General features: G+C 45.9%; 2 protein-coding genes across 2 annotated transcripts; both read right to left on the reverse strand.

Annotated features, from left to right (window-relative positions):
- Window positions 1-3263: 3263 nt before the first annotated feature.
- LOC120678093 (BTB/POZ and MATH domain-containing protein 1-like) lies at window positions 3264-4427 on the reverse strand. Its single transcript, XM_039959256.1, has 2 exons — window positions 3801-4427; window positions 3264-3695 (listed from the first exon to the last, which is right to left on the reverse strand). Exons 1-2 carry the CDS (start codon window positions 4425-4427, stop codon window positions 3264-3266), a joined length of 1059 nt encoding a protein of 352 aa, XP_039815190.1.
- Window positions 4428-4817: 390 nt separating this feature from the next.
- Window positions 4818-10107, reverse strand: LOC120679045 (signal recognition particle receptor subunit beta-like). The gene is made up of 7 exons (XM_039960531.1): window positions 9890-10107; window positions 9670-9812; window positions 8633-8715; window positions 7258-7344; window positions 6970-7118; window positions 5641-5772; window positions 4818-5308 (listed from the first exon to the last, which is right to left on the reverse strand). The coding sequence occupies exons 2-7, from the start codon at window positions 9797-9799 to the stop codon at window positions 5119-5121; spliced, it is 771 nt and encodes a 256-aa protein (XP_039816465.1). The 5' UTR covers window positions 9800-9812; window positions 9890-10107; the 3' UTR covers window positions 4818-5118.
- Between the last annotated feature and the right edge of the window lie 2934 nt (window positions 10108-13041).

Raw genomic sequence — 13041 nt, forward strand, 5'->3', positions numbered from 1 at the left:
GTCAAAATTTAATTAGCTTGGTGATGGAAGGTGACTTGGCGAGAATTTTCGCAAGTAAACAGCTTGATCCGGCCAACAAATGTGTCACCGTGTAAAAGAGGCGTAGTAGAAGTGTAGAACGAAAGACGTGCTAGAACATGCAGGATACAAAGCATTTGTTCAATTCTCCATTTGGCAACCCAGTGGATAGCTTTACAAAAATCAGTTTTTTTCCGACCTTTATATGGGTGTCATGTATATTTAGTTAGTTGCGTCATCTCTTATCACCTACAATAACATAGTCTTAATTATTCTATTAAAAATAATTGAAAATCCAGTTTACATTCTCGAATTATTATAAAATTTTGATTTTCAATATTCAACTATAAAAACAGATAAGAATGACCTTCCAACCGTTACAACGGACAAAGTTGGTCTTTTGAGTAGTTTCAAAGGTGGTTTTTATTTCGTCAAAATTAAAATATTAAAGTTTAAACTACAAAAATTCATAAGTAATTCATTGTAAATAATAAAAATATGAAACAAGTGCTAACAATTTTTGTTGGTATTCTACTTTCTAGTTATTTGTATCTAGTTTTTTCATATTTCTAGTATTTGTTTGTGTGTAGTTATGGCTATTATTTTGAATAAATAAGATTTAAATAAAGCACCAAACCACCAATGGATAGATTACATTTTTTGAAAATTTTATGTATCGGTTTCATATTTTTCTAATTTAAAATGAATTAGTTTTGATTTTTTAGATGTAAGGAGAATTTTAAACCTTTGAAACCACCCAAAGGGCCAAATTCGTCCAGTTTATATGGTCCCTGTTATCTGATTTAGTTGAGGGTTTAAAATTGAACTATTGTACTAGTTTGAGGGTGAAAATTGTACTTTCCCCCCAAATAAATTGCATATACAAAAAAGAGTAAATTGCACCGATCATACACCAACTTGTCAGGTGGGTGCAAATTAGTCCAACAACTTATAAAATACCTAATTTAGTGCAATAACTTGACAGCTGGGTGCAGATCGATCCATTAACTTGTAAAATGACCAACTTAATGCAAGAACTTGAAAAATAGGTGCATTCACAGTCCAAACATTACACGATAATGCAACTAACACAAAGTCTCAATAAAGAGTATATTCATGTTAGGACAAATTATTAAGTATTATTTGACCATTAATTTTTGTGCTGCGCCCTGTGTGGCAATGTATTTGGCCAGGATAAAAACCCTCACTGTTTAGAAATTAATGTTATGTCTTTACATTAATTATTTTTTGTATAGTGATTTAATTTTAATTAAAAAAATTTAATTTGATATTCAATATTGAAAATTCACCCTCACTGTTTTCGATTTGTTTGATTATATGCACTGTTAAACTAAAAAAGTCAATACGTTGATACAAACTATTGATACCTTTTTGGAGCTTGGTACATATATTTTTAAAGCCTCGTATATTCGTTAGAAAGGAAAAATGAGCTAAATAAATAGAAACAAACATGAGCATTGCTGAATACATGAGCAGAAGTGCAGAAGAAACCTAAGATTTCAGGGGTCTCTCTTATCAACTTCAGTTTTTGAGTGATGCTAATGGTGTAATTTTTTTTTTTGCATTTGAACTAATAAAAACTGTACATAGTCATAATAATTTATTCTGAGAATAAAATTATGGTGTCCATTGTGACACAAAAATCTACGGTCAAATAATACGTTCCGATGTGAATATACTCTTTATTGTGATTTGATGTTAGCAAATATATTGTCGTGTAATGTTTGGACTGTGAATGCACTAATTTATCAAGTTATTGTACTAAATTAAGTATTTTCTAAGTTGTTGGATCAATCTGCACCCAACTATCAAGTTATTATACTAAATTGAGCACTTTACAAGTTGTTGGACCAATTTGCACCCACCTACCAAGTTATTGTATGATGGGTGCAATTTACTCTAAAAAAAACTAGATTCTACAAGGCAACAACAGACAACACTGAATGAAAGACACAAGTTTGGGGGGTGGGGGGAGGGCGATAGGATTTTAGTAACTAACTTTGTCTAACCAAATAGCTAAAACAACGATTTTGGTTGCCTATGGCACAAGACTATCAAAAACCTGCACTGGGCATTACTAGCTAACAGAGACTCTTGGTTCTCGCCACACCCTTCCAATGTTGGATGGCTGCACTGCAGCAGAGCAAACCAAGAAAGCATGAAATTCAAATTTGGACTACACATCTTTTTGGGATAATGGGATCGAATTGTACACATATGCATGCCCCCATAGTTTTTTCAGAGTCAAAGCCTTGGAAATCTCTCAGCTTTGAGCTGACGCAATCTATCTAGGGGCCTAATTTCAATAAAAGTTGGTCGCCACTATCTGAAGCATATGTTGTTTTTTAACCAACGTAGATCGATATTGCTGCCAACATGCACACGCTAGGCAAGAACAATATACTATAATGTCCTGTTTGGATCCAAGTGCTCATAGGTGAAAATGCTAAATTTTACAGGATGGAGTGGTTGTGCCAAAATAATCAGCGTTAGGCAGATTCTGCCACTTCCAAAGAAACCAGCGGCCAGGCACCAGCTACAGTTTTACACCGGCCCTTCAATCTCAAATAAGCTTTTGTTTTTAATTTGAACAAAACGTACAGTGATTAAAGTTTAAATAGTTTCTGAGACCCAAGGGGAAAAGAGTGTACTACTGCACACAAAAAAAACTGATGCGAGTCCATTATCAGACTCTGCTGGAAAGAACAATGCACCCTAATGTTTGTTCTATGTTAAGTTGTAACAAATTTGGATCACTGACTTTTGTTAATTAAAGTATATCTAGTTTTTGATTGAGGCCCCAAGGGGGCAAGAGTGTACTACTGCACACAGAAAAACTGATGTGAGTCCATTATCAGACTATAGCTGCTGGAAATTTAAGAACAATGCACCCTAATGTTTGTTCTCTGTTGTAACAGGTTTGGATCACTGACTTTTGTTAATGGACCAACAAAGACTCGTATTACTCTTCAGAGAGATAATAATACTCCAAACTCCAAACTCCAAAGTGAAGCCCAAGTACAAAGCTTGTGTGAGCCAGGTAACTCTCACTCCAGAACACAACGGTTAAAGTTTCAAAACTAAGATACAGATCGTCAGCATTAGTTACACTGTGCAAAAAGCAGTTATCTTTTGTGTCTATATCGAGCTGCGACGCACGCCTTGATGACAAACTAAGAAAGACTGTGCTCCTACTAGTACTTGCTAAATGCTAATCCTATTTTCTAATCTCGTGCCTTCCGCTTGTTAGAGACAGAGCCGGAAGAGCTGCAGCTGCTGCTCCTTCTTCTGAGCTCATCGAGGTCTCGAGGTCGAGGGCCGTCGGCGGCGAGCTCCTCGTCGGCCAGCCGGAGCCCCCCGCGCCCGAGGGCGTTCTTGAAGTTGTCCCCCACGGCGAGGAAGTCGATGCACAGGCTCTTGAGCTCCGGGCACCTGTAGCGGTCGGCGTACCAGAGCGTCTTGGAGACGGTCGCCACGGACAGGTCGTCCCAGAGCTTCCTGGCGCACAGGAGCTTGAGCCGGTCCAGCCCGTACCAGTCGGCGGCGGCGAGCAGGTCGCGGACGAGGTCCATGGTCACGGGGCACCCGCACTCGGTGCCCCGCGGCAGCCGGTCGCAGTACAAGTAGAGGAGCAGGGCGCAGAACGTGGAGGCCGTCTTGAACTCGTGCTTGGGCCGGATCACCGGCATGGCAATGGCGGCGGAGGCGGCGCTGGAGACCTCCCCCTCCTCCTCCTCCTCCTCTTCCTCCTCCTCCTGCACCGTGGCGCCGCCCTCCAGCTCCGCCTTGAGGACGGGGGACCGCGCCGCGAGGACCTTGCGGACCACGTCGAACGTCTTGCCGCCGACGGCGAACGACGCGTCCGGGTCGCCGAACTTCTTCCGGGCCTCGAGGAAGCCGACGACGTCGGCGGCAAAGGTGGACGGCGGCGCCGGGACGGGGTTGTGGCGCAGCACCGCGAGGCCGCACACGACGGTGGCGTAGCCGCCGACGGCGCAGCGCTCCTGGACGTCCCGGGCGCTGGCGACCCGCGGCCAGGAGAAGCGCCGGGACCCCTCCGGCGGGTACTCGAACACGCTGCTGGTGTGGTGGTTGTCGCGCGCCGGCGCGCCGCCGCCCACCTCGACCGGCGCGGCCCGGCGCAGCACGATGGCCTCGAAGAGCACCTTGGCGTTCCGCGCGTTGGTGTGGTTGACCAGGTGGATCGAGAGGTGCCCGCCGGCGCCGGCGCCGGCCTCCCCCGGCGCGCCACGCGGGTAGCAGTGCACCGTCCACGCGTGGTCGTCGAAGGCGATCTCCTTGGACACCACCTCGGCGGCGGCGGCGGCCGCCGGACCACCGCCGCACGGGATGCTGATCTCGACGAACTTGCCGACCGAGTCCTGCATGCTGAGCTGATGATGATGTGGAACGTGGAGCTCGCAGCTGCAATGCGTCGTGTCGGACGGCGTTCGGACAAGAACAAGAACACGATGTTGTCGGCTGGGAGGGACAGGGAACGCAAACATTTATCTGGGCGATCCATGTCGCTTGATTTTGATCGTAGCGTCGTCAAGCTCAAAGTCATGTTAAACTAGTACTTGAGCAATTCCATCAAAACCCACATCGATCGCTGTAACTACTCCGGTACGGCTCCTGTCCGGGTGAGCAGGCAGGGCAGGACATCGGTCCCGACAGGATGCCGACGTGACGCGTGGACCTCCAGTCCAACACGGTCATCTTCTAAACATGGAACACCTAAAATTGTTGGATCCAAACCAAGACACCAACACATTGCATAACACAAACTTTTTGTAGCTAAAAAATTGCATACCCTCAGTGTAATTCCAGCTGCAACAAAACAGTACCAAGGAAGTATCAAAGTTGGATAGTGAAAAAGAAGAACCATACAGCCAGGTATAGTTCTTAATTAACACGATGTGTACACTCATACCCATTAACTGTCAGGTGTTAGCAATGCAATGCTAAGATTCTCTAAAAAGGTCAGCAAACCAGATAAAGGTAGGTATATGCAGGAACTCCAGATTGGCGCAATGGATGTCTTTGAGTCTTGCCGTCTTCCTGTGAGCCAATTAGGATCTACGCCTCCACATAGTCACGGATGAATTGCTCGACAGCCGAAACATTGCCGGTCAAGCCAGCGCCTTCTGCGACCGTCACCTTGTTCTGGCACTGGTTGAAGTTGAATGCCTCTCCAGGGACACCAAGCTGGACCTCATCAGAGATGTCAGCTGATGAAATGGCCTTCCTTGATTCGCGGAGCTTGTTTCTACAACATGGTAAAAACCGTTAGAAACCTTGCGAACTGGTATTTCCCAGTTAGTCCGTGCACATGGTTCTAACTTCTAACAAGCTCCCTTATAGGTGACTGTGAGTTAAAGTTTATAACACAACCATAAATCAGAAAAGCGGAATTTACAGGAACTATAACCCCACCCCAACTAAATAAACTCTATTTATCTTTACAGCATGATACCGCATAAAAGCTATTGGATGCATTCCAGATGAAGCACATAATCTAGGAAGGAGCCACATAATCACGGCATTTTAGCCAACCCAAATTAAGTTGTAAGTACGATAAATGGCAGGTGCAGTCCATACATTTCTTTTTCCAACTGCTTCTTGATGAATTCCTTCGAATGGGCTGTAACTTTATCAGTCTTGTTGCAGAATATAAGCACAGGAACCCTTTTCTTCACTACACTTGCCTTTGTCAGAATGTCATACAGATACCTGTGACAACAAGACAATATTGGAAGACAATGTTAACAACATTAAGAAATGATCAAACGACGACAACAACAACAACATAGCCTTTTTTCCCAAGCAAGTTGGGGGTAGACTAGAGATGAAACCCGAAAGAAATAAGTTCAAGGTTCATGCACATTGATAGCTAGTCTCCAAGCGCTCCTATCCAAAGCTATCTCTTTAGAGATATTCCAATCCTTAAGGTCTCTCTTGACCGACTCATCCCACGTCAGTTTAGGTCTACCTCTACCCCTCTTTACATTATCGACCCGCTCAAGAACCCCATTACGCACCGGCACCTCAGGAGGCCTTCGTCGGACATATCCAAACCATCTCAGCCGATACTGGGTAAGTTTCTCCTCAATTGGTGCCACTCCGACCCTATCCCGAATAACTTCGTTCCGGACTCTATCCCTCCTTGTGTGCCCGCAAAACCACCGCAACATCCGCATCTCTGCTACACTCAGTTGTTGGACATGTCGCCTTTTTGATATTCTCTCAAAAATAAAAGGGACGAATCCGTGCGACACGGGGCTGGATCTTAGTGGATCGTGGCAGCAAGGCCACTCTGCCACTTACAATGCCCCGTCGCGTATTTAAGTCGTCTGCAAAGGATTCAGCCCGCCGCCCGTGAGGAAGCGAGCTTCGAGGCGGCCTGCCACGGAACATCGGCCGGGCAGACTGAGCCAATGGCACGGGCCCTTGGGGCGCGAACGCCCTAATGTGGGTCGGGGCGAGCGGCGGGCACAGGCGCCGGTTGCTAGCTTGGATTCTGACTTAGAGGCGTTCATTCATAATCCAACACATGGTAGCTTCGCGCCACTGGCTTTTCAACCAAGCGCGATGACCAATTGTGTGAATCAACGGTTCCTCTCGTACTAGGTTGAATTACTATCGCGGCACGGTCATCAGTAGGGTAAAACTAACCTGTCTCACGACGGTCTAAGAAATGATCAAATACAGAAAAATTTCTGCAATGTTGGGATATGAAGCCTCCTAGTCGCACAATGCTATCTACATTTAGAATTGATCAAACAGAGTAATTTCTGAAATGTTTGGGATATGAAGAAGGTTCATAATCACACAGCAAATTTAAATCCAGTACAATGGAAGGTAAAAGCAGATGAAATAGACACCAAAGATACTTGCTAAAAAAAATAAAAACAGAAGGCAGAAAATTACTCTGCTGCAGCTTGCATGCTGGACAAGAAATCTTGAGCATCAACAACTAAAACAACCCCAGCTGCTTTAGGCAGGACTTCATCAAGCTTGGGTTTGAGCCTTGGATGACCAGGAACATCAATAATATGCACAGGTTTTACTTTGCCTTTCTGCAGAAAAGGGCAACAGGAGGGTAAGGTTTAGCGAAAATATTGCAGTCAGGAAATGCCCGTTTCTTCATAAGAAAAGAAGCTATTAATTTTTTATCTCAATATGCTGGGACAACAATTAATCTAGAAGTTTCCTTACCCTTTCTTTCTCCGAATGCAGAACAAATGTATCATTGTTTTCTTCCATTGAAGTCACAGTTCCTTGATGTGATGATCCATCCCGAAGCTGACAGGCAGAGACACAGAATTAGCAGAGAAAGAAAAGATAGTATAAGATAACCCACCTACTTGTTACATTGGTATTGAACTATTGCTACGAATGCCAAATGTTTAATAGACAAAAGGTACAAAAAAAATCCTGGCTTTTTATGGTCAATGGAGTATTTCTAGAATCAGATATATGAGCATAGTCAAATCAAACCCTCTATTCCATATTTCAAAACAAAATCAAATAAGAGATCATGGAAGCACCAAGGTTTTTAAAGCGGTAAGGCGAGGCGAGGCGACAGGCCACCGCTCAGCCGCCTAGGCGCTTAAGGCGCGAGGCGAGGCGACGCCTTACAAACTTTCTAGCTTAGACTTTAGGACCAGTGTGCAACAGTGCAAGTATATACATACCTTGCTGATGCCATTAGTTGTACCCATATTCCATCTAGTTTTTTGTGTAGCAGTCTAGACAGAGGAAGGGGACAAAGGAGTGTGCGAGAGGCATGCCTCTGCTTGCAGGCGGCCGGTGACAAGGAGGCTGCTGGTGGGGGCCGGCGGGAAGGAGGCTGCTCCTGGGATGCAGGGGCAGAGCAGAGTAGCTGCTAGCTCCTCGCGTCGAAGCCTCCAATCGAGCTGCGCAGCACCGGTGTGGCAGGATGCCGGGATTCAATCCCTGCCTAGTTCAATCGAGCTGCGCACGACGAGATTGAGACGCGAGGCGCTGGAATCCGCCAGGGAGAACTGCAGCGGGCGGCGGGTGGCGGAATCCGCACAGGGAAGGCCGGAACTGCAGCGGGCGGCGGCTCTAGATCCAGGTCAGGTGGCGGCGACTCCTTTCCTGTTCGATCTCTCTGCCTTCCATTCCATTCGCGCTCTCTTATCTCTTCCTCTCTGTTTCTTCCCGTGCAGCAGGCGGAAGGCGGGATCTTCCACGCGGGCTGCAGTTTTTCCGCGCGCCGCTGATTTCCCGCCGAGTATCGCGTCCGCCTGCTGCGCCTTGGTGACGCGAGGACGCCTACCACACCAAGGCGGACGCCTATCGATCTAAAGCGGATGCCATAGTCGCGACTGGAAAAGCGAGGCCGACGCTCTGAATTTTTTTTCCGCTCGGACGCCTAGGCGCCTAGGCGACGCTTTAAAAACCATGGGAAGCACCATAATGAGCAGAACTGATGCCAGCTATTTCACACCGTAAATATATTCAACAAAATAAGGTTCAGATAAGATTATTTTGCAAACAAAATACTACAACCTTCTCCACTTGAGAAAACCCTATACTTCAGAAAACAAAAGGAAATGGTAGTTACCTGGTAGAAAAGAGTAGTTTTGCCACTGCTACTAAGCCCAGATAGCACTATGGTGTTCGGTTTCGAGGATTTCAGACAAGATGCTGCGGAAAAGAAAGGGCAGACAAAGTAATTAGTTATCCTTTACCACTTTAACGTAATGACTTGTATGCCAAAGCAGAGATCTTAACAAGCAACAGTGCAACACGGCGGAAAAAGATTAATATGCACAGCATGACAAATAGTGCCTCATATATATTAGAGGTATCTCTGAATTTAATAATTAACACAAACAGGAAAAGCAAACCCCCCTCTTCATTTCATAGCACTAAACATGTCATCATCAGATACTTCATGGTCAAGAACTCATAAATACTAAATCATTTTAGAGATGTAACCATTTGTAGATCACGCTGACAAATGTTAATAAAACCATGGGCCTAATCTTTTATCGTTCAATGAAGTAGCACTTCATAACTACCTTGTTGGAAACTTGTGGGGCAGACAGGCAGCGACACCTCAAAGTATATAATCTGATTTCTGAATTAATCAATCTAAAAATTGTGCACTCTCTGCTTCCTTCCTAAGCACAACTATATAAGTTACAAAACTAATAAATGCTGACAAACCCCATGGATGGACTAACTTATACAACTATAAATGATTTGTCTCCCCCCTCAATGAATAGGCAACTGCAGGTTGCTTTCCTAGATGCTTAATTTCAGAGTATAGCCTTTCTTCACGGTCCAGCTCAGGTCCCTTATGATCCAAGGCATGGACTCTGTCACATGCACTATACACACATATATGTGAACCAGACCACACACTACAGCTAAATATGCAAGCCAATGCCCACAGCTAGTTTATTCTACAGCAGACGGCAACCAAGAAACTTAACCAATAACTCAGACGCTTTTCGGACCCCCAAGCAGTCCCCTGCCGCAGAACTGAAATTTAATCCTACACGGCTACACCTCCCGAGGATGTTAGCGATACAACATTCCAAGACTCGGCGCTCAATGCAGGGCAAGAAGCACACTCTAGGTTTGGTACAGTACCTGCGATAAGCACCAGGACTGTGAGGGCGACCACCGCGGCCGCGACGTAGATCTGCTCCGGGGGCTGCTGACGGATCCAGGCCTCCGCCTGGCGCCCCCACAACTCGGCCTGGCGAATCCACTCATCCATGGCTGCTTGGATCCTGCAACGCCCAGAAATTGAGGAGAGTAAGCCGCGCCCGCCGCACAGACGACGAAGTCGATCCAAGTCGGGACGCACGGATCTGCGCGGCCGATGACGGGCGTTGGAGAACGGAGGGCCGGCGGGGATGAGCAGGAGGGTTACGCCGCCGCCGCCGCCGCCGCCGCCGCTCGACTGGAAAATCGGCGGAATGAGCCTCCGCGTCGTCCGCCGCCGGCGACGCGGCGAGAGGCGGCGGCAGTGGCAGAGAAGGAAAGGGAGATAGGGGGAGGGGAACAGAGACCGAGCAGATTACGAAATCGTGAGTCTTTAACCTGTATGCCTTTATATAAATCGTGACGCTACAGCCTGAGGTACGCCACGTGGTGGAGCTGCTGTCCACGTAGTCAGCCGGACTCCACCGCAGTAGCGTGGAGGAGGCGTAGGGACAGTGCGGCGAGCCCAGCCTACAGCAGCCGCGCGGACGAGCAAGGGCGGCACTGCAAGCCTAGCCTGCGGCAGCGATGCGGCACTCCAACCATTCCCGCATCCAACTCCCCTATATATGTACTTTCTACTATATTTTACTATCTCTCTCCAAAAGATTCCTCCCCCTATAACTCCTTCTCTCAAACCATTCCCCCCGTATCTATTCCCTCTATATACTATCACTCATTAACTAACTATTTTTTTAATGTTTTTGAATTTTAAAAAAATCATACAGTATTTATACTGTCATAATACGCATTATCATCATGTTACGGGGCTCAAACAGGATTAATATCGCGAAGAAATGGTGTGATTAGAGATATAGGGAGAGTTGGAACTCACCTTATATATGGGGAGAGTTTCAACTCCCCCCGTATATATGGGGAGTTTTGGGGGGAACCGTTGGATTGGATTTCCCCCCAAACCTCCCCCTACATGGGTGCCTCCTTACTCTAGAGACCCGAGATCCGAGTAGGGGTCCTACTAGAGTGAATTTTTTTTACCCATAGTCCCTATTTAAAAGTAGAGATCTAAATAGGGTTTTTGCTGGAGATGCTCTAAGTGTTAGCAGGGTTTGAGGTATAAGGATGAAATACAAACAAGACACCAAATTGAATAAAGAAAGATTTAAGCAAAAATGAGAAAGATTATAAGGAATTGAACATGTTGAGTAATAAAAATGTTGTGTATTGTCCAAAGTCTGCACATGCCGAACAATCTGATGTGAACAAGTTGTGTATGCACGAGCAACGTATCAAATCGATCTCATACAAAGCCAATTTAGTTGAAGTCCAAAGGAGGATTGCATGTTAGATAGTCCAACAGGTACCGAGATATATTTATCAAGAAAAATTATTTGGAACCCGACTCGACATGTGAAGCTTTCCATTTCTGGGCATTCAACTAAAGGAGCAACTTGTGAGGGGGTAAGGGAGACCTTAGGGAGATAAGTGGAATAAGGTTTAAGAAGAATCAAAACCCTAAGGTTTTGAAGGTCAAGATGATAAAAGGGAGAGATACAAGATACAGAGGGAGTTGTAGCGTAGCCATGATGGGAGAAGACAGAGGAGATGGACGATGGTAAGCATCCAAGTATAAATGTATAAACTCTTGCAAATTTATACTTGGTTTGTTTATTTATTCATCAATCAACCAAAAAGGATCAGCATGTAGTGAATACTTCAGATAAAAAAAAAGGATGTTGTGTGATGTGTGAAGTCTGTATTGAGGAATACATTGACGTGAACAAGTTGTGTACATGGGAGCAACATCCGAATTTCACACACAACCAACTTAGTTGATGTCTGGAAGAATATTATGCACTAAGTTGTTTGACAGGTATCAAGATGTATACACTGGTTGGGAGATTCAATTGGATACAGTTTTGGAGTGTAAATTTTGTACACGCCAGGAGGCACGCATAGTTCATCATTGGAAGAATACATCGAATAATAAACAAGAACTTTGATGATTAAGTTCAAAGTTCGAATACAAACCTCAACAAATCCAATTTCTTAGAGTTGTACATGCTGGACAAATTGTTGAAGATTACATATAGAAAACTTTGCTTTGATTAAATCAAGTTGTACTTATCGGATATATCCGAAGGGTACAAAGGAGTTGACGTAATGTTATGTGACTATCATGTTTCATAGAGCATTGAAACAATGTCAATTTTGAGTGGTTGAGGTTATCAACACCGCCCCTACACACCCATTTTTGCGAGCAGCTGCTAAAGACAAAGGGAGGGCTACTACACTTGAGAACACATCTATCCACCAAAGTGCTAAAAGAGATCATCTAAAAGGCTCTTAGCTATATGCCTAGTGAGTGATTAGTGCAAGATCGGACTTATATAGTGAGATTCAAAGATGTTGCTACCTTGTGGCTGGTTCAAGAAGTAAACCCCAATTGTAAACTTAGTGTGTCGGGGCATCGTAGTCTTGGTGGCTCGCCATTACTTGGATCTTGGTTACTCATGACTTGTCCACCATCCGATTTGCATTCGTGCGATGCTATAGGAAAACCCGTATACTGAGATTTGGAGGCATTTGGCGCAAAAATTCTACTTTATTAGTGAAAGAAAGGCACCATTCTTTGTCGGTGTCCCACCCCGGGGGCCGGATCCCAACTAGTGAATGCCGCGTGTTTCCTCATCCCAGATGATGATGCAAGAGACAACACAGTAACGCACGATTTATCCTGGTTCCGGCCGCGGGGCCGTACGTCCAGCAAAGGGGGTGTGCGAGGGCACTGTATTATCTTGCACCCGATGTGCTTGTAGTAGGGGGTACAAGCGAGGCGAGAGAGGAAGGAAGGCTCCCAAGTCTCTGCTAAAAGAGGGGTTGAACGTGGCGAATAGGGATGCCGGAGTGTAAGTGATGATGGATCTCGTCTGGAAGCGTCACGTCTAGAGGAAGCCCGCCTCCTCCTTTTATAGTCACAAGGAGGGGCGGCGTGCATGAGTAGGGGAGCGTGGAAGTCGTCGTTTTCCCCCGAATCGCGGGGGTACAGTGGTCGGATACTGTAGAAGGTACACAGTGGGGCATGGCGACCAGCGAGGCGATCGTCCTGGATATCGTCCTTCGCCCCGCGAAGATCGCGCCGGCGTCCTGCCAGTCCTTGCGGGCGGCGTGGTCGTCGCTGTTGGAGGTACGGTCTTCCATATGTGACGCGGTGGCGTCCGGTGGGCCTCGCAGGTCAAAGTCTTGCGTGCACCAGCGGGGGTGGGCCACGCGGCGGTCCTGAACCCCCTGGACGGA

The sequence above is a fragment of the Panicum virgatum genome, chromosome 6N, assembly GCF_016808335.1.
Source record: "Panicum virgatum strain AP13 chromosome 6N, P.virgatum_v5, whole genome shotgun sequence".
NCBI lineage: Eukaryota > Viridiplantae > Streptophyta > Magnoliopsida > Poales > Poaceae > Panicum > Panicum virgatum.